At 43.0% G+C, this 22,000-nt stretch overlaps 1 protein-coding gene across 3 annotated transcripts in view; it reads left to right on the forward strand.

Moving 5' to 3' along the window:
• The first annotated feature begins 7,325 nt into the window (after positions 1 to 7,325).
• The window catches only part of CDH13 (cadherin 13), a 761,603-nt gene continuing 746,928 nt past the window's right edge, over positions 7,326 to 22,000 (forward strand). Inside the window, exon 1 of one of the 3 annotated variants that reach the window (XM_007059271.4) lies at positions 7,326 to 7,517. In XM_007059271.4, the coding sequence (XP_007059333.2) occupies positions 7,473 to 7,517 (45 nt within the window). In that variant the 5' untranslated portion in view covers positions 7,326 to 7,472. The remainder of the gene's footprint in view (positions 7,518 to 22,000) is intronic. The other 2 variants (XM_027821724.3, XM_043526212.1) reach the window with 2 other exon arrangements.

The raw sequence follows: 22,000 nt of genomic DNA on the forward strand, positions 1-22,000 counted from the left end.
GTGAAAGTTATATTAAGTTTTGTAAAGGAATAAACACTTTAAAAGACAAGCCTGTATGAAGACAGAGCCCTTTATTTAACATTTTTACAGGTGTGTTTCAGTAAAAGAATGAGTATGCAGAAACATCCCAGAGTTAAAATCACAGAACCTTAGTAACAGCTAGTTTATACTCCCCTTATTCTGTAATCCAGTAGATCAGAGAGAAGTTTTTTTCCTCCCCACTTTTTAACAAATCCATGTGAAAGTTATATTAAGCTTTCATTTTCTTAGGTCTTTCAGATTTAAATATGATTTTTTCTGTCGCATTATCAGAATGTCTTTGTTTTTAAATGTTTTTCAACGCGTGTGCTGAGAGACAGGTACAAGCGCCTGTGTTTGATTTGGGTCCATAGATTTTATTAAAATAATACAACACAGGCTGGAGCTGTGGCTTTCTCTAAATTTTAAAAACACATAAGGCTAATTAGGCTAGCCAGTGATCTATGCACTATAGTCTGCCTTAGCAATGCTCTAGGGGTCACTGCTTGGTTTTTTTTACGCAGACTTCTTTCCTAACTTTTTGAACGCTGTTCAGGTTTTAACAAATGGTGAGATGACATTGAAAGACACTTTGTGAAAGTTATAACAAGTATTTTATTCCATTTACTTATTGTAAAAGACAAAACCCATCGCTTTGTGACTGCATGAAGCTCCGAGATCGCCTATCTGAAGAGCACCCCACCCCTCGACTTTCCTCCCATACTTTTAACGCTTGCTAAACATGCAGTGTTTCATTATATAAAGGGTTTTTTTATATTTAACATGAAAATACAGCATTGACTGAGATGTAATATAACATGACCTTTTTTAAAGGATGTTCTGTATGCAGTGAGGCCTATTTGAAGCATTATGTTTGTTAGTTTTTTAAAAGTTTAACATGAAAAAGCATTATTGACTGAGCTGTAACACAACAAGGCCACTCTTAGGGATATTTTTTAGAGGTTTAGTGAACTAAAAAGGCTCAAAATACTAGCCTAGCCTTTTAAAAATAGTGTTTTTAAAGTACCAAAACAGCAGCTAAGTAAGAATATGAAAACTGGCAATTGAGGGGAGTTTACATATGTGTTTTAATTAAAAAAAACAAAATTAACAAAAAAATACACAAAATTGCTTTTTAAAGTTTGGATTTGTACAAAAAACACAACAAAAAATTAGCTTATGTAAAAAAGTTTGCTGGTTTTTTTTTTTACCAGAGACCAGGAGTCTACTCCTCCCCGGCCCCTTTCATCTTTTCTAATGTTTATTTAAATCTAAACTGAAGACAAAAAAATTTAAAAATAAGCCACAGCCACAGTGATCAGGCCATGGGCGTAAGAAAGCTGTCCTGAGTTTTAGGGGGAATGTTGATAACTCTTTTAGTGAAACAGTTTTGTCAGCAGCTATTCTGTGTTAGTTGTTATGCTTTAACACGGGCAAGCGTTTGTCAGTCAGAAGCACTTTCCCACTTTATGAGGTATTATCTCCCCCATCCTACGACCTATCAGAAATATTAACAAAAACAAACTTAAAGATACGTTGTAGCAATGCCTGCAAAGCAACAATTACAATTTTCTTGATCATTATCTTGTCCAAGCCCCTAGAGAAAATTTTTTTGATTTGTTTTTATAAAACACTTTTATGCGAACTATAACCCTAGATGCTGTACCGCATTAAATAATATGAACCGGTAGATGAAAGACCTGAGACATTGTTGAAATCAGAGTGGTCACGATTAAGTCCTAATGCAGAGGGCCTGGGGCGGGAAATGAAAAGGTACAGCTGAAGCAGAAGACGGTATGATTTAAGAGGGGTTCTGGGGCTGCTTTGCAATGGTCCAGATGCTCCAACAGCCTATATCCCTCATACACAAGTGCCAGGACTGGGTGGGTCTTTGTTAGAGGAACAGGCAGCTCATATACCTCTTGTAATTGTTGACAAACTGTAACCTAACTGCATGTAATCTATGGGGGCAACCTACTTCCCCTCTTGACAAACCCCACACCCCTTGAACTCCATAAAAACACGCTTCATACTGATATTTTCAACTGACATTTTATTTTACAACATACCCTGTTTTGTTCCCAAAACACGCTCTAGTGTATTAGTGCCTTTTCTTAGCAAGATTTAGTAATTTGCTGAACGAGGAAGACGTTCAACATTTCGCATTAAACATTTCTCTGTCGGTTTGATGATTTCATCCAAAACGCTATTTGGGTCCTCTACCTCTGTCACTTTGTCTGCCAGTTCTGCCCCTAGAGCTAAATGTTCCTGGGTTAAACAGAGGCACTGCAGCGCATATCCCAATGTGAAGATGATATTTAATGCACTCTCCATACACAAACTACCACTAATTTCTTTACTTTTACAGTTCACATCATCTAAAGACCAGTACACGCAGTCGTGATATCTCTGATCAGGGGCATCTATGGTGCACCCAGAACAATCCTCATTTTGTTTCTCTTTCAGGCAGTGCTTGATAATTCCGTGCAAAGCCGCTCGCACAATTGCACACATCACGGTTTTACGGTTATGAACTCGCACAGGCTTAATACCGAATTTCTCCCTCAACTTTAGATAGTACAGGTCTATAGAATAAGCATCCCCCTCTGTTTCGCCATTCTGTTGAGCATCTGGTTTTGAGTCTGGGAAAAAACAGATCGGGCCCAATCCACCGGCCTTTCGGAGCTGTCGGTATCCAGAACCTCCAAGTCCTCTGAAGAACCATTGCTCAGCTGCTGAAATATTTACAGTAAGAAATACGTGTAACGCATCTTTGTACTTTTTCATAACATGATTTTAACACCTTTTTCACTGTGTGTGTCGAGACCCCTTCCGCATGCAGCTGTTAAAAACAACAAACAACAATAAATGCAATGTGTGTCTGTGCAGGCTTGATCCAAAAGGCTCTAGCCAATGGAGCAATGGTGACCAGGTCCCTGCCAAACCATCCCTTGAACGTTCTTACATACAACGTACCTGTATCTCATCTCCATACATCCCTTTGTTTGAATCATTTGGGTTCTCCTGGCTGGGGTCCGGAGTCTCAAACAAATCTTGGCCCAGCGGTCTGGCCTCATGTTTCTCCACCCCGTCATTCTTGCAGGTACAGGAATTGTTAGCTATCCCTGTTTCCCACTCCCATGACCCGTCTCAAACACTGTTTGCCAAACAACAGTGTGTTTCTTTCTTCAGGTCCCATAGCAGCGACCGTATAATGTCTCCTCATGAAAGGCTTGACTGCTGGTGTTGGGCAGGGCCTTCTAGGTGCAGCCTTTAATCTTTAATCATCAGACCCATTTAAATCCCTTTGTGGCTGAGGATACCCCTAGTATAACAAAGGGAGATCCCTAGTATAGCAAATGCTGGTCAGAGTTTGAAGTGTTGGCAGAGGTCATGTGATGACTTCATGGCGAAGAGAGTGGACCCCCTGCCAGAGCCACAAACTTCAACTTCTGTTTGTTTTTAAGACTGCTTCCCAAAATTTGGGAGCTGTGGTAGAACTAAGAATGTCTCTACAAACCCATCTTGGCAGCACTGCCAAACGCACAAGGCCAGACCTTGGAAACACATTCTTTATCTCTTTACTAATCCAACCCTCGTGCAGTACGTTGAATCTTTGCCCTCTCGGATAAATGCTGTTCCCCTCCAGTTACTTCGCTCCTTCATGTCTAAAGTCCTCCAGTGGATGGAAGCAGCTGGTCTCACTTTGTGTCCTGGATGCCTTGTCATATGTTTCAAAGCTGGGCTATGTACTGTCCATCAGGTGCCTGCTTTCTGGCCTCATACTCAGGGCTGTGGCTGCATTATGGGATGGTAGGACTATGAACTGCTGAAGTTAGGATGGAATGGGTCAGACTCCTCTCTGGTGTAAGCTCAGTGGAGTTACACCATGAGTGTGGTTGGCCCCAGTATATTTAGACTTTCCAAATAAGAAGAGAAAGACAACAATAATATTTTGTACAGATGTTTGTTCATTGAATGAATTTGGCTTATTCCATTTCTCCCATCCAGGGCTCTGGGCCCACATGCAATCTCTACTAAAAATTCAAAAGGCTATGCCTGTCCCTAGTCCTACAAAATATAAGTCTCTCCACCTACTCCACTGCCTGGGAGAACAGCTAATCTCTACACCATGACAAGAAGGTCAACAGATCTCGGGCTTGTCTACATGGTAGGGTAACACTCTCCATGGGGGTGTGGTTTCTAAAGCGTGGACCCGTGTAAACCCTCCGGGTATGCACAAAAGGTTCTCTAGTATGCTTTAACATAGTACTGTTTCAGACAACTGTGTTAAAGTGTGCCAGCAGGGTCTCCACAGACCAATTAATGCACAATTTGTTAGTGCACTTTAGAAATCACTCTCCTCCCCCAGCCCATAGAGTGCATCGCCCCACGATGTAGACAAGTCCCTAGTGACTGGCAACTTAAGAGGTGAAGGGACCACTGCAGCCCCTTCTCTGATGAGTCCCTCACTGAAAACACCCTGCATCCGACCCACTAGGGTGCAAACAGGGTGCTGTTAACTCAAGCTTAGCATTGACCTCCACTGCTGTGGTATCAACCAGAGAAAAAAGTGGTTTGCAAGGTAGCTTGCCTATTTAAGGCTTTATAACGGAAAACCGTGGTGCTAGGAATGGTACCTTCCATCAGAGGATTTCAAAGAACATTGCACGCTCTAATTAACTTAGACTGACAGCATCTCTGTTGGTTGGGTGGTATTATCTATGAAATGGGGATGAGGAAATTGGGGCACTGGACAGTGTAGTGATTTGACCAGTGTCGCATAGGAAGCCTGTGGAAGGGTCAGGAATAGAACCCAAGTTTTCTGAGTTCCAGTCCTGTGCCAAAACCATAAGACCACCCTTCCCCATCTAATGCATTAGATCACCTGTTCCTATAACCAGAATACTCATATACATGGTGAGGGCATAACAGAGGGCCTGTAAGGCTAAACCCACATCAGGGACCATGGTCCCAGATGCTACTATTGGACAGCTACCCTAAAAGCCCAGGGAGAGAATTCCACACAAGGTTCACTTGTCCAGAACCGAAATCATTCACAGGTCTGGCTGCAAAGCGTTGGCATTATCAACGCTGAAGAACTGTATCCTACTCTCACCTTTTGCAGAAATACATGCAAGCAAGCTCAATGGCAAACCTCACTGAGATTAAACCATCCTTTCTGTTGGTTCCAAGTTTCAAGAATATGGGAAAGAGCCAGAACCAGCAGGTCCACCCTTCAATCACACCTTGTCAATGGGGTCTTATACCAATGAAAACATTTCCTCTAGGGGCATAGTGCTATAAAATGACTATCATGCATATGATCCTGCTTCTGCCTACCAGAATAGGCCCCTCCCATAGAGGTCAGCTACTTACACTGCCATTGAAGGCACTTCCAACATAACCATCCTCCATAAAAACGAGCTGATGAGGAGATTGGGCTAGATGGTGCCCATGGTAAATGTGGCCTAAATAGAAACCAACTATCAATTTTTGCTTGCGTCTTCTGTTCTGGTGGCCCGTGCAATGAATGTTCTTCCCCCAGCACACACCGTTATCTGTGTTATCAGTCTCTTCTGCATGTATGGTTATTGCAGACATGTTTTTGTTTCCTGCTTTTCCCAGGAAGGTGCCATCTCCTTCTGTGTCTGGCCGGTGGGAATGAGAAGGGGCCAAAATACAAGCATCTTCTTCTGAAAGTCACATAGTGGGGAGGCAAGGATTTACTCCTGCCCCACTATAATCTCAGGTTGTGCTCTGAGCCCTCCACCCCACATTCATACTGCTTGAGTAGAAAGTGAGCGGCTGACCCTGAGGTGGAGCTGGGCAGCCAGTGGAAATGCAGCACTGGAAAGAGACGAGGAGGATGGGTGGCCGCCAAAGATCAATCACCCTCTTTGTTCCTCAAGTGGCCAAAGATGTATGTTACATGAGAGAACTTGCCCTGGCAAGCTAGCCTCATGCCTCAGAGAAGGGAAGTCATGTTTGGGAGCAAAAGGGCAGAGCAGGTAGAGGCCTTCTGCAGGAAGCCATCTGGTATTAGGGAGAGCACCTGGGGGTTGGGAGTGGTGAACATTTTTTCATTTTGTCTAGGGCAGTAAAGACCTTAATGAACACTGCCAGTGCTGGTTCTGTTTTCTGCTGGAGCTCTGATCCATACATGGGCCTAAACATATCCCTGACATTATTTGGGGTACTTAAGAGTCCAGGTGGCACTAAGCTGCTACTTTATGGGAAGGGTCAGGCTCTTAGGACAGCTCCTGCCCCCATCTCTGAGTGGTCTATGGGTAAGCAGCTAGGGTAAGAGCATGCATTGGGAATGCTGCAAAATCATGTCCCTTTCTGCAGGAAGCTCCTGCTGATGCTGAGGAACATGGGAAATAGCTAGCAGCAGAAATACCAGGGACACTGAGATTTTTAGAGCCATTGAGGAGTTAGTGGTGGGGAGGCGGCCGGAGGTGGCAGTGAGACAAGAGTGGGGAGGAAGGGATGTCAGGATTACAGGTACAAAACCACCTGGAGATTACGTGGTGGGGATAAAGAAATTGGATACATCTGAGGGGGCAGAAATAGGGGAAAACTGTGCAAAGGAGACACTAAATTTGTGGTTGGGGCCCCACCTGCGTAATGTTACATTGCTAATTATAACATAATAATTTAACTACCCCCCCCATTTGATTCTTATAATATCAGATCCTTTTCCAAACAAGAAAAGTTCCCATAATTGAAGGACACATACTTGAGAAACTTAGTCTTAGATTCAAGTTCATTGAGTCGAAAGCCAGTCCGCCCATTACCTGAGCAGTTAATAAAATCTATCGCCCTATGATGGATTTTTTTTCTTGCAGGCTAGAATTGATCTGTCCTTGTTGTGATTTGTGAGATGGAGGGAAAACACAAAATATAATCAGGATTTCTGCTGCACTGAAAAACTCCACTATATGGCTTTTCCAGGGCTTGCAAGTAACTAAAGCTGCAGCGGTCATTTTTTTGATTTATTGAAAATAAAGCACACCTTATTAACATTTTAATAAAGAGAATCTCTTTGCCCCGGTGATCTGAGTTGCTGTTATTTCCCCCTGTGCAATTCCATTCTCTGAAAGAGCAAATACTAATGAAATCCATAAAGCATGATTTGTAAGACTGAAACTAAACACACAAATTCGCCAAAGCCAAATGCTTTCTAAAGGTGCTGTGTTTGTGAAAGGTGCTTGCCCAATATGTGTGATGCAAAATGGGGATGCTTTGTGAAGAAATCATCCTTGTAAAGCTATTGGTTCTGGTCATCAGACTCTATCCAATGCTTTAGTGATGATGCTGCTGATCTATTTGGGAAGTTGGCTGGCTCTCAAGGCAGAGTCTCTTCTCAAAGGCTGTTTCACAGTGAAAATATGCTCAGTGCAGCCGAGTGCATGAATGAAAAAGCCTCCGGTATCTTCTAGTCTGGCAAAATGCAGCACAAAACTCAACTTACTCTGCCCTTTCTACTATCCCAGGTAAGAAATGGGATGGTTTTTTTTTCTTGCTTTCATTCATCTTCTCTCTTCTGCATTTGGATTTGGAAGTATTTGTGATTCAGGTCTGATTTCGGAGTCATTAGACATTGCTTGAATTACTGTTGAAGGACGCAAGCTCTCTGTTATAAGGCAGTTGCCAAGAATGTAGAATCTCGTACCTCCCTGACTTACAATTATAACGAATTTGCTCTGCGATATGTAATAATGTTTCCCTTTTAGGGTGTGTGTGTGTGTGTGTGTGTGATCTTTGAAGTGTATTCAGTAGCAGCAGCAATATTTTGTCATATCAAATCCTGCAACTTTGATATGCCTCTTTCCTCTGTGGCTTGTGCTGGTTAGAAGGGTCTGTTAGCTCACCTTATTTATTGCTTTTTAGAAAAAAGATGTGGAGGGAAAAAAAAAAATCAAAGCATGCAGAAGCTCCCCCCTCCACCCTCTTGACATGTATAGTACTCGATGTGAGTGACTTGCTATGTAGCCTTTCCTCTTATTAACTGTAATAGATCCCTTCTGCCAGAAAGCAGAAAAAACACCCAGCCTTGAAACCCAGGGGGCTGCTCCAGTCCTGCTGCTTCTGTCACTCAAAGCAGAGGAACTAGCTGGGTTCTTCCTTCTCTCTACCTTTGGTTTCTTTCCCCCTCCCCCCCGATACCCCCTTTATACGTTTAGTTTTGAAAGCACCGTGTGATGTCTGAGGTTTCTTTATTGGTGTCCGGTGTGAAACACTTACATATTTTGTCCTAGTAGCTCTGTAAACTCCCACTGAGGGAAAGCATCGCCGGCTCCCCTTGAGATAAAAGTTAATTCCTTTTTGACTTGGGGCTCGAACAGCTTTGTTAACCCGTAGGAGCCCGGGGCGTTCTGGACTGCTAATGCTCGGGAGGCTGAGTCTCTGTGTGCATCTGCAGTCTCTAAACGGATTTGAAGCTTCCTTTTACAGACTGAGGGAGAATGGTGCGGGCTCGTGCAGGGGAAGCTTTGCTGCTGAGGGGAGGCAGGCTGAGGGTCTGTGAGCAGAAGGCAGCTGGATGAATGGCGTGCATGTGGGCTGTGGCTCAGGAGTGGGCATGCTTGGCTGCCAGTGCAACCTGCCTGTGGGTGGCTGGTGAAACTATGGTACAGAGTGCGAATTGGTGTCTTGAGGGAGCGGATGGGTGGGTTCGACTGCCTGTGCACTAAGCATAGTCCCCCTTAAAGGGAGCAACAGAAAATGAGGGATGGTGCAGAGTCTGGTTCTCTATAAGTTGTGTGTAAATGCTGCTGTTCTAGGTCACGTCCATGGGGCCCAAATACTGCAGTGATGGGAGCATTAGGATTGCACACGCTGGGGATGTGTATATGGGAGGCCACATAAACAGAGCTAGCAGCGTAGACTGAGGCTCTATGGGCTGCCTGGGTGGGCATGAAAATGGGCAGGGGGCCAGGCGAGCTGAGCTGCTAGCTGAGGCAGCACATATGGGAGAATGGGCATGCTGCTGCCTGCGACTGGCATGGCCTGAGGCTCTGGGACTGGCTGGCAGTGCCCGCGTGGGCATCAGGTTGGAGAAGCTGCAAGAATGGGCTGAGATTCAAGGGCTGGCTGCGACTGAACATGCAGGCAGCTGGGCAAGGTCAGCTGCCAACAAAGGCTGAAGCATGGAGAGAACAGGTGCTAACCAGAGAGGGTGCAGTCTGGGAACACCCAACGCCACAGTGGGAACCTGGCGCATGCACTAAGCTGACCCCCTCACCCAAGACTTGAGGACTGCCCTCTCCACTGCATTTCACCCTGCTTTCTCCGTGACTTCAGGCTCTTTTCCATCTTGTGTGTTTTTCAGTGCATCAAATTAGTCAGCTCAGGCTTCCGGTCTTCTTCAAACATTCCTCTTTTGTCAAGAAGCAACAGGAAGGCACCCTTTCAATCACACTCCACCAATGGCCTGTTGAGAAAGCAGCTTGCATTTTAGAGTCGGCCAAGCACTTCATAGTCTGTTAGTGCCCAATCCTGCAAGGTGCTGAACACCTGATCCTGCAAACCGCTTTTGCACGTGCTTAACTTTAAGCATGCAAGTAGCCCCTCTGAAGTCACTGGGGCTGCTCACACGCTTACGTTAGTAGCTGCTTAAGTGACTGGCTGAGTTGGGGCCAGAGTGCTGAGCATAATGCAGGAGTGAGTTCTTAGTGTTTCATAATGCCCAGGGTTGAAGGGTGTTCAAACTGTGATCCATCCTCTCCTATCAGGATGGGAAGATTTAGCAGGCAGTCTACTTAGTGATTTTTTTTTAAATGTACTTGATTAAAAAAACAACCACCACAGAATGTCAGCAAGTGAATTCATTAGGAAATGAGTTCAATTGGTAATAGGAAAGTGTACATAAATAAACCTGTTTTGTTGAATATAGTCAGGGTAAAATGTTAATTGTTGGTGAGACACAGACGGGGGGAGGGCAAAGGGGAATTATTCAAAAGCTGTACAGCTATCCTCTTAGACTCAATGCGCACACAGAACTTTCATGTGACAGGAGGAGTAAACAGAAGAATGGGAGAAACAACATATTAAACAAATGTAGCCATCTGGCAGTGGTAGTGTTTGTTACACATTTTTGTTAGGTGTTTTTTTTCTCCTCCCAGCAGTAGCAACAGCTACTTCTATAACCTCATGCTAGTGGAACTAGCAAAAATCAATCCTGATAAGCTGATTTCTAAATAATAAACATCAGTAAATGCAATACTTTTGGGGGACAGTGGAGGAAAAGCATAATTCACTTTCAAAACAACAAGGGATACATTTGGGGGAGGGAAAACAAAGCAAATCTATACTCTGCAGAGTACATTACCGGCCATGCGAGTATTAAATGTGCAGAGATGAAAGTTTTATATTTTTATTTTTTCAGGTCAAAAGTAATTAATAAAAGAAAATCAGTCTTTTAAAACAGAAACTGACATTTTAAAATAGTCAGTGGTTGACAAGTGCAGGCTAAAAGGCAATTTTCCAGACATTATACCATCATCCTCATTAGCCAAGTGTACTTTATGAGTTGGTTTGTTTGGTGAGGGTTAACCTATATTAGGAAGGTGATTGATCACTGGATTTTAATTTGCTATCCAAAAGACTTAGTCTACTTGATGGGATTGTTTTACTGTCATTTATGTCTTTCATAATTTGATGGAGGAAGTCTGTTCTTCAGTATCTCAATCTGAGTGGCTAAGGAGGACATATTCTTGGGAGCCCATCAGTTCATGGTAATCTTTAAGATTTTGCAGGGATACGTGCACTGTACAATTTAATCAATCTGAAGCTAACAGTGAAAGTTTGGAAGGTTTGCTGGTAACTTGCATCTGTGCATTTAATCATAAAAAATACAATAGGGAGTAAATACCTATAGATCTCTAAATAGTTCTCCCTTCATAGAAAACTTAATTTCATACAAAAGTTTTATTTGTAGGAAAATATAATTCTTCAAAGGGGTTGCTTCGGCATATCTATGTACTACATTGAAATATGGACAATTGAATCCAAGTTTATCATCAATTTGAAACCAATAGTACCATCAAATGGCTGTCAGTAGGCTATATAGATAATTGTTCTGCTATAGCTTACAATATAAGGAAGCTACAGTGTTTGAGAATTTTTGGAATCACTGTGATATCTGCATGTATTGTTATCAGTTAGTTATCAATATATATATTGAATAGCTAGTTCCAGAACACATCCTTCATACATACACACCAATACAGGTGTAAGAATTATTCAGCTGTCCTTTATTTTTCAAATTTCTCCAGAAGAGGGCTCCATGCACAGCATGAAAGTTAAAAGTAATATCTGAAAAGCACTGGAAATTTAGCAGCTGCAGGAAAAAGAAGAATCTCATTCGCACACAGAAACTCTGTTGAAATAACTTTAAAGATTTTGCTCAAGTTTTAGTCTCCTTCCTTCTTGTCTTATTATTGCATCTGATTTGATGGCATAATTAGGGTTACTTATAATTTCAGAGGCCTACATAGAGAAATGTATGTGTCGTGTAGTTGTAATTGGAACTTTAACCCTGAATTACTCGCTGAGTACTTTACTTTTGCATGCTATAGCACAATAATGATTGGACAATTTTCTTCAAATGTCACTTTATAAAAAGGCCTTGTTCTTCCATGCCAAATGTTATCTGGATTATTTTTTTTAAATCAGTGGAGTTGTACCTGCTTATATGTGTTGTGAACTTGACCCAGGGGGATAACACCCCTGCTTCTGTGGACAGCGCCAACGAATCTTTAACATCTCACTCAGACAATGGTACCTCAAAATAATACAGTGCCTTGTAGCATCATGCTGTGGCACTGGTTTAATACTGGCTCAAATGGAAGCATGCCCCCTGCTGAATCATCAATGATGCTACCCGCAGCAACTCTGGGTTTTGCTTAGAGGTCCCTTGCACAGGATCTGACCAGACCCAACAATTCTGGCCATGTGAGATCTGAAATAATCACAGGCAGAGATGGTGTGGCAGTTGATAATCGAAATGCTGCTACAGTGTTATCTGCAGTGTCGTAAATGGCACAGCTGTAGCAGAGCACAGAAAATATTGCTGGATCATACTTTCCTTCTCTGCAAGATGTTTGAGATATATCTAGTTTATTCAAGGGTTTAGTGGCATTGATAAGACGATGAAATTAGTTTTCACCTAAGTCCTATTGTGCATAGCGCTTTTGGTGTGGCAAACAACAGGTGACTTTACAACCTCTCACTGCATAATGAATATTGGAGTAATTTTGATTTGTCAAATAAGAAACAAAATACACTGGAAAGGAGTCTCTAGTGACTGCTGCCCCACGGAAGCAACAGGAGCTTTTAATGTTGTGCAGATAGCTAGAGGAACAGGGCCGGCCCACAACATTTTGGCACCTGAGACAGGGAGCTCAAATGATGCCCCCATGCCCACTCGCTTGGGCCAAAACTTTGAAAGGTCTCAATTCTGCCTTCTTCCTGTTCTTCTCCTCTCATGGTACTGCTCTGCTACCTACCCCATAAAGGAGAACTAACAACTTAAAATGCCTTGTTCAAAAAAGTAACCCTTAACTTTCAAACGCCTGAACAGCAAATGTAACTTTTCTTGTCTGCAAAGTAAACACTGGCATTTTTATCTGTTTGAATAATCAAAGTGATGCTTTCCCTGCCTTCTTGGTTGCAAAGATTTGAACTGCTTCCTGCTGAAGGCCCACAGTCTGGGCCAGCTCATGCTCTATTGAGGTGGTTGCAAGGCCGACCAGCCTCTCCTGTGTCATTGTTGAGCGTAGATGTGTTTTTATTAACTTCAGCTTGGAGAAGCTGCGTTCTCCACTAGCAACTGTTACAGGAAGTGTTAGAAGTATGCGCAGAGCAACAAAAGCATTTGGAAAGAGGGTGGTCATCTTATTTGTGCACATATATTCCAGAACAGCCTTTGGAGTTGATCCTGCGGAAATGTATCTTGAAAGGGCTTTCAGTTCATCACCTAAATCACTCACATCAATATCGTGCATGTCACCATGTATCAACACTGTCTCTAGCGCCCTGCATTGCTGGTGTAGGTCTTCTTCAGGTATAGTGAGGAGTTTTGGAATATCATACAACATCCCAGATATACCGCTGTGTTCTTTGAGCTGCGTGAAACGTTCTTCAACTGACTGTATTGAACAATCTAGCACCTGGTTAAAGAATTCAGCTTTGAATTGTTGTTTGGGGTTTCTTATGGGATTATCCTGTACCTCGTCATCAAAATGTCTTCTTCTTCAGTGACTCTTGTATTCTTGAATGGGTGGGAAAATAGCTTCAGTGTGAAGTTCCTCTGCCAACTTCTGTGCACTCCTCAGAATGTTTTGAAATCCCTCATCTGACCGGTAAGACTGTAGGTATGACTTTGCTTTGTCCAGTTGTTCCATTGCTCCAGATATATCCTGGTCAACACCTTGGAGTCTCTTGCTTACAACATTTATTTCAAACAGTATGTCATGCAACAACACTAAGCCACACAGAAATTTGAAGTTATGTATGTGTCTGGTGATTCCATTTCCCTCTGCCACTGTTCTCCCATGAACAGTTCCTGTGATAGCATTAACCTCCATAATGGCAACTATGGCATCATCTATCTTCCCAATTTGGTGTTTGATAGGCTTTATTGCCTCCACTCGACTTTCCCATCATGTGGCACTCAGTGGTTTCAGTGTCAGAGAGGATGTTCCCAGATGTTGCTTCAAAATTTGCCATCGATGAGTTGAAGCAGAGAAAAATACATTGATGCTTTGAATTACATAAAAAAATTCAGCAGCCTCACTAGAAGCTGATGCTGCATCACTGACCACCAAGTTCAATGAATGAGAACTGCATGGGACAAAAAAAGCTCGAGGGTTTAACTCTTGGATCTGTGTCTGCACTCCTCTGTTCTTTCCTCTCATGTTGCCACCATTATCGTAGCCCTGACCTCTCATGACAGTTGTCGCAATTCCCATATCTTCCAGCTTTTTATGAAGCACATTTGTCATACCAGCTCCTGTAGTATCATCAATGTCAATAAATTCTAGAAAATGCTCTCTGACAGTCACCATTGCAGGGACATTTTCACTAGGGTCTCTTGTTGTTGCAAAACGCACCATTAAAGTCATTTGTTCCATATGGCTGATGTCAGGTGTGCAGTCCAGAATAACAGAGTAATATCTTGTTGACTTCAGATCTGCCACAATCTTCTGTTTGACTTTTGTTGCCAGTAACGGTATGATCTCATTTTGAATTGTTTTTCCGAGGTAGTGGTGTGTGTACATTTCTTGGGTGGTGACGACTCTTAGATGCTCCTGGAGTCCAGCATCAAACTCAGCCATCAGCTCCACAATTTTAAGGAAGTTTCCATTGTTTGGCACATACGGCTGATCTGTAGTGCCACACAGTGCTAGGTTTTGGGTAGCAAGCATTCTCACAATGGCAATGAGCCTTTTCAGAACATTTTGCCAGTAAAGAGACTCTGATGCAATCTTCTCTTGATGCTGATCATCTATGGTGGCCTTTAACCTTAGTCTCATTTCAAGCTCTTTCCGCCTATGGAATGCGCTCTGGTGATTTGCTGCCTTCTCATGGCATGCCAGATTTCTAGCCAGATTTTTCCAGTCCTTTGTTCCTTTAGAACCCAATGTGGCTGGAACATTAGACTGGAAGAGTTTGCAACAAAAACAGTATGCAGCATTCTGGGTTTTTGAGTACATAAGCCATGGCCTCTCTACTTTGTCACCATTGGGGATTTCACGCCAGTAATGGGTTGGATGGAAACGTCTATTTTCATTGTCTTTGGGGAACATGAAGTTTTTCACTTGCTGTGGCCCATGCAGTACAAGGAAGTCCCTCGGGCTGCTGCTCAATTGGTGCACAGTCCTGGATCATCTGGACTGAAGGAACTAAACTCAGCAGCAGCTGTTTCTTGCGCCTCCACCACACTCTTCTCTGATCTACACTTTTCTTCAGGAATGTGCATGGTTACATCCACTTGAGATGGAGATATGGATGCTGCAGTAGCTGCCAGGTCACCTGCACTCTGACTAACTGGAAGATCAGGCATCTCCTCACCACTCACATCCTCACTGGGACCGGAAGGCTCACCGTGAACATTTGTGTCTATGTATCTCAGGAGAGCTCCTTCCTGCTTAGATAGAAAAGCTTCCTTTGCTCTCTTTCTTTTTCTGAATGCTGCCCCAGAGGGGAGTTTTCTTCTTTCACTCATGACTGCTGTTCTGTGCCAGCTATAGTGGCTCTCCACACTCAGTTGAAGGGGACAAATAAGCAGGCTGGTAGCAGGGCCTGAGCGAGGGAAGCTATCAGCGTCTTAAGGGCCCAACTGGCTCCTACTATTTCAGCTGACTGCCTGTTCTCCTCAAGTGGGTTCAGGGAAGCAGCAGGAAACTGGACGCTCCCTGCGAAGCTGGTGTTAATCAGTCCAGGCTCCTGGGGGTGCTAGAGAGGTACATAAGAGGCTCCTTCTCTCTCTCCCTGCAGCTCCTGCTGCTTTCTGTTATTCCCTCTGACCTTTTCTCCTGCCTGCCTGTTCTGTCTCTTGTGCCCTCCTTCCTCCAGCACAGCGCTCCCCCATCTCCGTGCATCTCGAGCAGAGAATCCAGATGCACCAGCAGCAGACACGACTTTCTACACCCTGGGTCCTAGCGGTGCCCCGCACAGTCTGGCACCTGAGGCGGCCGCCTCAGTTCGCCTCATGGTAAGGCCAGCCCTGTACAGGAATGTCTATAACTACCCAGACAAGTTGGCTCTCTTCCCTCTAACATGTGAAGACAGAGGAAGAAAACAGAAGTGTGATGGTATAATCTTTTCCCCTGTCAAAGCACTGATTTTTTTCATTTATGCATTTCTTGTCTTCAGCAGCTGGAGGCAACCCTCTTGTGGTCAGGATTTTGGCTTCAGGCCTTAGAACTGTTAGGCCAGCGTGAGACATGTGTGTTTTTCTTCAGGGTTCTTCCCCTAGGCTAGGATTTGAAGCAGAAATGCTAGGATAATAGCTTTCCTCTTCTGATTTCCTCCACCCCCACTTCACCATGATAAATGCTAATGGCCAAATTCTCTTTTCATTTACATCACTGCAACTCCAGTGAACACAGTGTGTCACCTGCGCAACTAAGAGGGGAACTCATTCCTAAGCATATAGCTAGCTGTCCCGTGGTCTGATTTCAGGTCACTTTAGTTGTCCTTCCACCATAATGTTGTTAGTGGATAGAGGTCATAGGACACTAGATGCCACATAAAAAGAACATAATTACAAGATTATTGGTTCCCTTGTTAGGCACCAAATTCTGTTCTGTTCCATGAAGCACCATTGATTGACAGTGTCATCAGACTTTAGCCTACTGTGGAGATAATAGCGTAGACTTGTGGTATGGATTGTGTTATCTCTTCTAGCAAAATGATCTGATTGCTCAGAAAACCTTATTCCTTTTCTTGTGGAGTGAACTCATGTCCCCCATTACCATATCAAATATTCAATTCTATTTTGCACTATTAATTTTCTTAGAAACAGTCCTCAGAACAGCTTTAAGGGGTTTCAAATAGGGTGAGGCATTAAAGTGGGGGGTGGGGAAATTATTTTGAACTCTAAGGGTATCTGAGAGATACCTGCTGGCAAGCATGAGCAGAGAGAGAAATTAGATTTCTTAAAGCTTTTAGCTGTTTATTGTGCAAAAGAATGATCATGCTAGTTCTAGTGAGGACTTGGAAAGCTGGAAACTAGTGGCCCCAGTCCTGCAAGTTCTCCTAGGTAGATAAATCCCATTGATGTGGGACCTGCGCAAGAGGAGAGATCGGGCATTGTGGAACAACTTACAGGATTGGGGGTCTTTATAGTGTAATGTTCAGCTGTTTGTAATATGCATGAATACAAAGGCAATTTACTGAAATTGTGGAAAATATCAGGCTGGCTGATTTATACACAATTACCCTTTGCTTTACATCACCTTTGCATAATTTAAACATGTCAGAAGGGATTTTGATCAAACTTTCAGAATACAAAAGACCTCTCTGAGGTGGAGGATATTGAGCCCCCAGGGGAATTTTTACAAATGTTACGAGTGCATGAAAATTCAGTGTCCTGATGTCACCTTAACTAGAGCTTTCACTGCCATGAAAATCACTGCCCACATGCGTGGGGCCAAGATTCTCTGATGGTGAAACGGGCATAGATCCCCTGAGGAGCTATGCGACCGTGCATCCGCTGAGAATCTGGCTCATTGTATATAAATGTACATTGCTGGCTACAATAACACACGCGGGGAATGCTGTAGAGTTCAAGACTTACTGTTTGTCAAGCTTGCTTTTCCCCCCTCAGCAGACTGATGATTTCGACTTTCCCAGCGTACGACAGCAATCTTTGAAACGCAATAGTTGCACACATAGTCCCAGAGTCTAGCATTAGTAACAGTTTCCCCAGAAGAAATGGGGCTCTTGATCAGCATTCTCACGCCAGCTTGAGCAGGACCAGTGTCTTTCCTGGATCTGAATGCTTCCCCTCCTGCCTCATGAGACAAACTTAACAATTTCCCCAGAGGCAGCCCCTCTAGATGGCCCTAAGGAACACATTTTATCAATGGATAAAATAAACCATGGGAACTAAGATCTTTTTGAACCATGCACCACTATATCTGGAGCTCTGAAAGCTGGACATATCACGGCCGTTTCACTGATGAAGCAGGAAATCCTAAGCATCTGTGTCTAAGCACAATGGGACAGGCTCAGCCATCAGGATTTGACAGGCATTTCCCATCAAATTACATTTGTTATTTCCATGGCTGGGGTTTTGCTGAGTCAAAAACCTGGAAGTTCAGAGGAGCCGCGTAATGAGAAATGGGGGCCTTTTTGACTCTTCTGCCCAGTGTGGTCCGAATTTTCAGCTGTAGTTTTGGTTGATTTGGCTAGACTACTAGCCAAATGTAACCACGGTTAGCTGCTTGCAGAGACAGAATCTATGGCCTTACATGTGTCGAAAGAGACACAGGTGGCACCTGCTGAAACAGGTCCTCCTTGAAATTTACATATGTGAGGAAAAAGGGAGGGATTGACGGCTGTGGCTAAAGTAAATGGATGAGATTTGTGAAACAGGCATCTGTCTGTCTAGGGGGAAATTTATATCACAGTAATACCGGAGGGCTGGATAGTGTGTGGGTCCGAGTGGCTTTTCTCTCTTCCTAAAATGTCTTGTGTTCTCATAATTGATGTACTGATGGAACTAGCTGATGCTCTGAACTCCATAAACTCTGCCTTTTGAATACCAAGAGCCTTATTAACCTGTCAATGTATAGATTTTGGTGTTTTGAATATAAAAACTCCTAGGGCTGGATTCTACCACCCTTTATGCATTTTCAGTAGTACCTTACTAGGGAGTAAGATGCTCCTCGGGGTTAGCAAGGGTGTCAGAATGAACCCTAATAATGATCATAAATGAGGGGATGTATATCTGAAATGCTTCTGTTACGAGATGGATAGTGGTCTGACATGCTCTTAGTTTGCTGTGCTAAATCTTTATTTTATGCTGCTGTTCTAATCATGACACTTTAATAATAACAACAGTAAAGGAAAAGAGCAGAACAATCTTTAGTTTTAAATCCACTTACTCTATTTGTGGGATGTGTTCAGTCAACTAACAACACAGGAATTTCAATATTCTGCACAGTAGGGATATTGATTATTGCAGTGTGTAAAAGAGAGGCAGCCTTTCAGGTGTCACTTTCATAGCCACCCTCGTTATATCCGGAACAGGGTGGGGGCAGACAGCTATGATCTGCGAATAAGCTGTTATTTAGTGGAGGTGACTTTCAGCATCACATGTCTCTTAAACTTAGCAACAACCATTTCTGTTAATGATGCTGGGCCAGATTCTCAGCTGGTGTAACGTGGGATCACTCCATTGACTACACTGTCATTAACGGAGCAATACCAATTTACCCCAGCTGAGACGCTGGCCCACTGTGTTTACAAAGCGCGATTACTATCAACATTACATATTTCCACTATGCATCTACTGGCGTACTTATATGGCTCCTATTACCATGCTATCTGGGCACCTTGCAAACGACAATGAATGTATCCTCACTTCCATAAAATAAATGCTGCGAGGTGACGGGCAACATTATTCTGAAGTGGGAGACTGTCTTCGCCATCTGCCCGTTCCATTGACTTTAGCACTATTATATTAGTTGACTAATGATGTAGGCTGCTGTCGTTTTTACTTCCGGATGTTGATTCAGTAGTGACAGTTCATTGTACTGACCAAAGATTACTTCTGGTTGACTGAAGCCCAGAATAAATTCCCTTTCTAGGTCAATCAGAAGCTAGTTAAGGTCCTAATTTTTTAAAAAGTCTGCTATGCTTTTTAAAAAATATAATCAGTCCTGATTGGCCAAAGTATTACCCATTCAGTTGATGCCATTTTGCATTTGGTTTACAGTAGGAGCTATTAACAAGGGAACTCTTCCTTGTCATTACCACACAGATACCCTAGAGATCTGCTATTCTAGGTATAAGCAAACTAATGTGATAACCTAAATGATATCTGAGTGTAAGTGAGTTGCCCAAGGCCACTGAAGGTGTCTGTCACAGCTGGGATTAGCACTCAAATTCAAGGACCTTTTTTGTAGTTAGTTTGTGGACTGGCATGGAAAATTCAGAGCTAAAGATTTTAGAACAGCCACTTTAAATGTTTATCTCTTCCTATGCCTGATGTGTGTTTCAGATGAGGATTCAGTTTGCTTGCATTTGCTTCTCAAAAGTTTTATTTTGTGCCTTTTTTCCTCCTTTCAAATACATATAACCAGTTTCTTAATTACTGTTAATGGGAGCTAAACACATGCATTAATTACGAATGGCTGAACCAGTCTGGATAAAGTAGAGACTGACTTGATCCTTTGCCTAGAGCTCAAATTGAACCCAACCCAAGCTGTTCTTCTGGCTTTTATTCTTCACTAGTTTTCATTTTTGTGTATCTCTGCACTTATGGGTTCCAGCGAGGATCTGAAGTGGATGTGCCAATATACAACAAGAGAAGCTGCCCTTGTGTTATCTCCAGCCTGACTGGAAGCCAGAAGCATCAGAAATCATCTTTAAATTTTCTGCCTCATTTTGCAGGCCACAGGAAGGTCAGAGAGTTCTTCTGTGTGCTTATCAACACTAAACCTCAAAATCTATCTCCATCACTCCTAACAACTGAAGAACTGACCTGTTTGCAAGGAATAATTCATCCCGTGTATGTGTCAGGTGGGGATAGACTTGACCAAAAGTCCACTGAAGTCAGTAGAAAGACTTTCACTGACTTCCTTGAGCTTTGGCTTTGGCTTTGGCTCAGACCCTATGTTTGGAATGTATTGCTATTTTACTTGGAAGATGAGTTCTCCGTACAGCAAGAAAAACAGATATATTTGAGGAAAGTCAGATTCTCCTAGTACGTTGTACAGCTATTAGTTATTTTTGGTATCTAATCTGCAGATTTGCTAGAATTACTTCAGGGTCAAATAATAGTATTTTGCTAATGTGGCTGGCAAATCTGACCTTTGGTTCACAAATACAAATCACAGTGATTTAATCTCGTGCTTTTCTGTCTTGTTTTTGATTGTAACTGTGATCAAAATGCTATTTGCTATTATTTGAAGACTTTTTTTCCTGTTACCACAGACACCAGCAGCTTTGCAAGGAGAAAAGTGAGTACAGATTTCATGGGAGTTGCTCTCGTTTTCTTTGGGAAGTATAGACGTTAGAGATGGTTCCCCAACTAAAGCCTGAGTCCAAATACCCAGGAACTTTGGAAAGTTCAGATCTGAGCCTTGTGGCTCAAACTCACCTTTTTTATTTTTTCCCAAACTATTCTAGCATTTTGGCTGCACCTACAGTAAAGTGGATTTTGCAGGCAATCTCCAGACTTTGTGCTAAGTCTTGTGAATATACCAGGGATCGGCAACCTTTGGCAAGCGCCCTGCCAGGGTAAGCCCCCTGGTGGGCCAGGCCGGTTTGTTTACCTGCCGGTTTGTTTATGTGCCTCCCACTGGGAGCCGCAATCAGCCAAACCTGTGGACGCGGCAGGTAAACAAATCAACCTGGCCCGCCAGGGGGCTTACCCTGGCGGGCTGCGTGCCAAAGATTGCCGATCCCTGGACTATACCATTAACAGTTTAAAGTTCTTGAGCTCCTGAAAAGTCAAGAGTACCAATATAGTAATTTAGTAGTAATTTTCTTGTTGACATAGTTGTTGAATATACGTTCCTTTTCTTGTGTTGACATGGGAATATGAGAAAGAAGATCAAACTCTTACACACCAAATCGGAAAGGAGAAAGCAAGAAAACAAAGTAGAATTGAATGCCTTGTAATTTTGGTGAGGCCACTGGCAGGTGGGAAAATAGCCCTTTTCATCCTTGCTGGACCTCACTGTTGCATATTGAGATGGGAGTACAGGATGCAATCTGGCCCTGATGTATGTGAATTAATACAGGTAAATCCCAGTGAAACAAGCAGGGAGTCTACCTTATGTGTTTACACTAACAGATTCATTTCACTTGTGCTGGGAGTAGATCCAAATCTGAACTTGAGTTTGCAATGAGAAACGTCAGTGCATTATCCCAGCGATTTTACGTGCAAGCATCCGTGCACTGAGGGATGATAGAGGCGGGACATTTTATCCCTTATAAACTGTCTGTTCCCTAGCTTCCAACATTTATTAACTGCCCAGTGAAGGAATGTACTTTTTTTCACTTCTATATATTATGGTTTGGTGTTTTTCATTACCATTTGCTCTATGTGTTAATGGACAATATTTATCTCTGCCTGCTGCTTTGAAACCTTTGTGTGCATGGGCATAAATCTCACCCTAGCAATGCTTCGGAGAACTTGTTGCAACTGCAGAGGAAATAAGCTCCCTGCAGGGCAGGGATGCAGGGAGTGGAGGAGAGAACAGGAAGGGACAAGTTGGGGATAGGATAAGAAGCT

This window comes from Chelonia mydas, chromosome 12, assembly GCF_015237465.2.
Source record: "Chelonia mydas isolate rCheMyd1 chromosome 12, rCheMyd1.pri.v2, whole genome shotgun sequence".
In the NCBI taxonomy this organism is placed as follows: Eukaryota; Metazoa; Chordata; order Testudines; family Cheloniidae; genus Chelonia; species Chelonia mydas.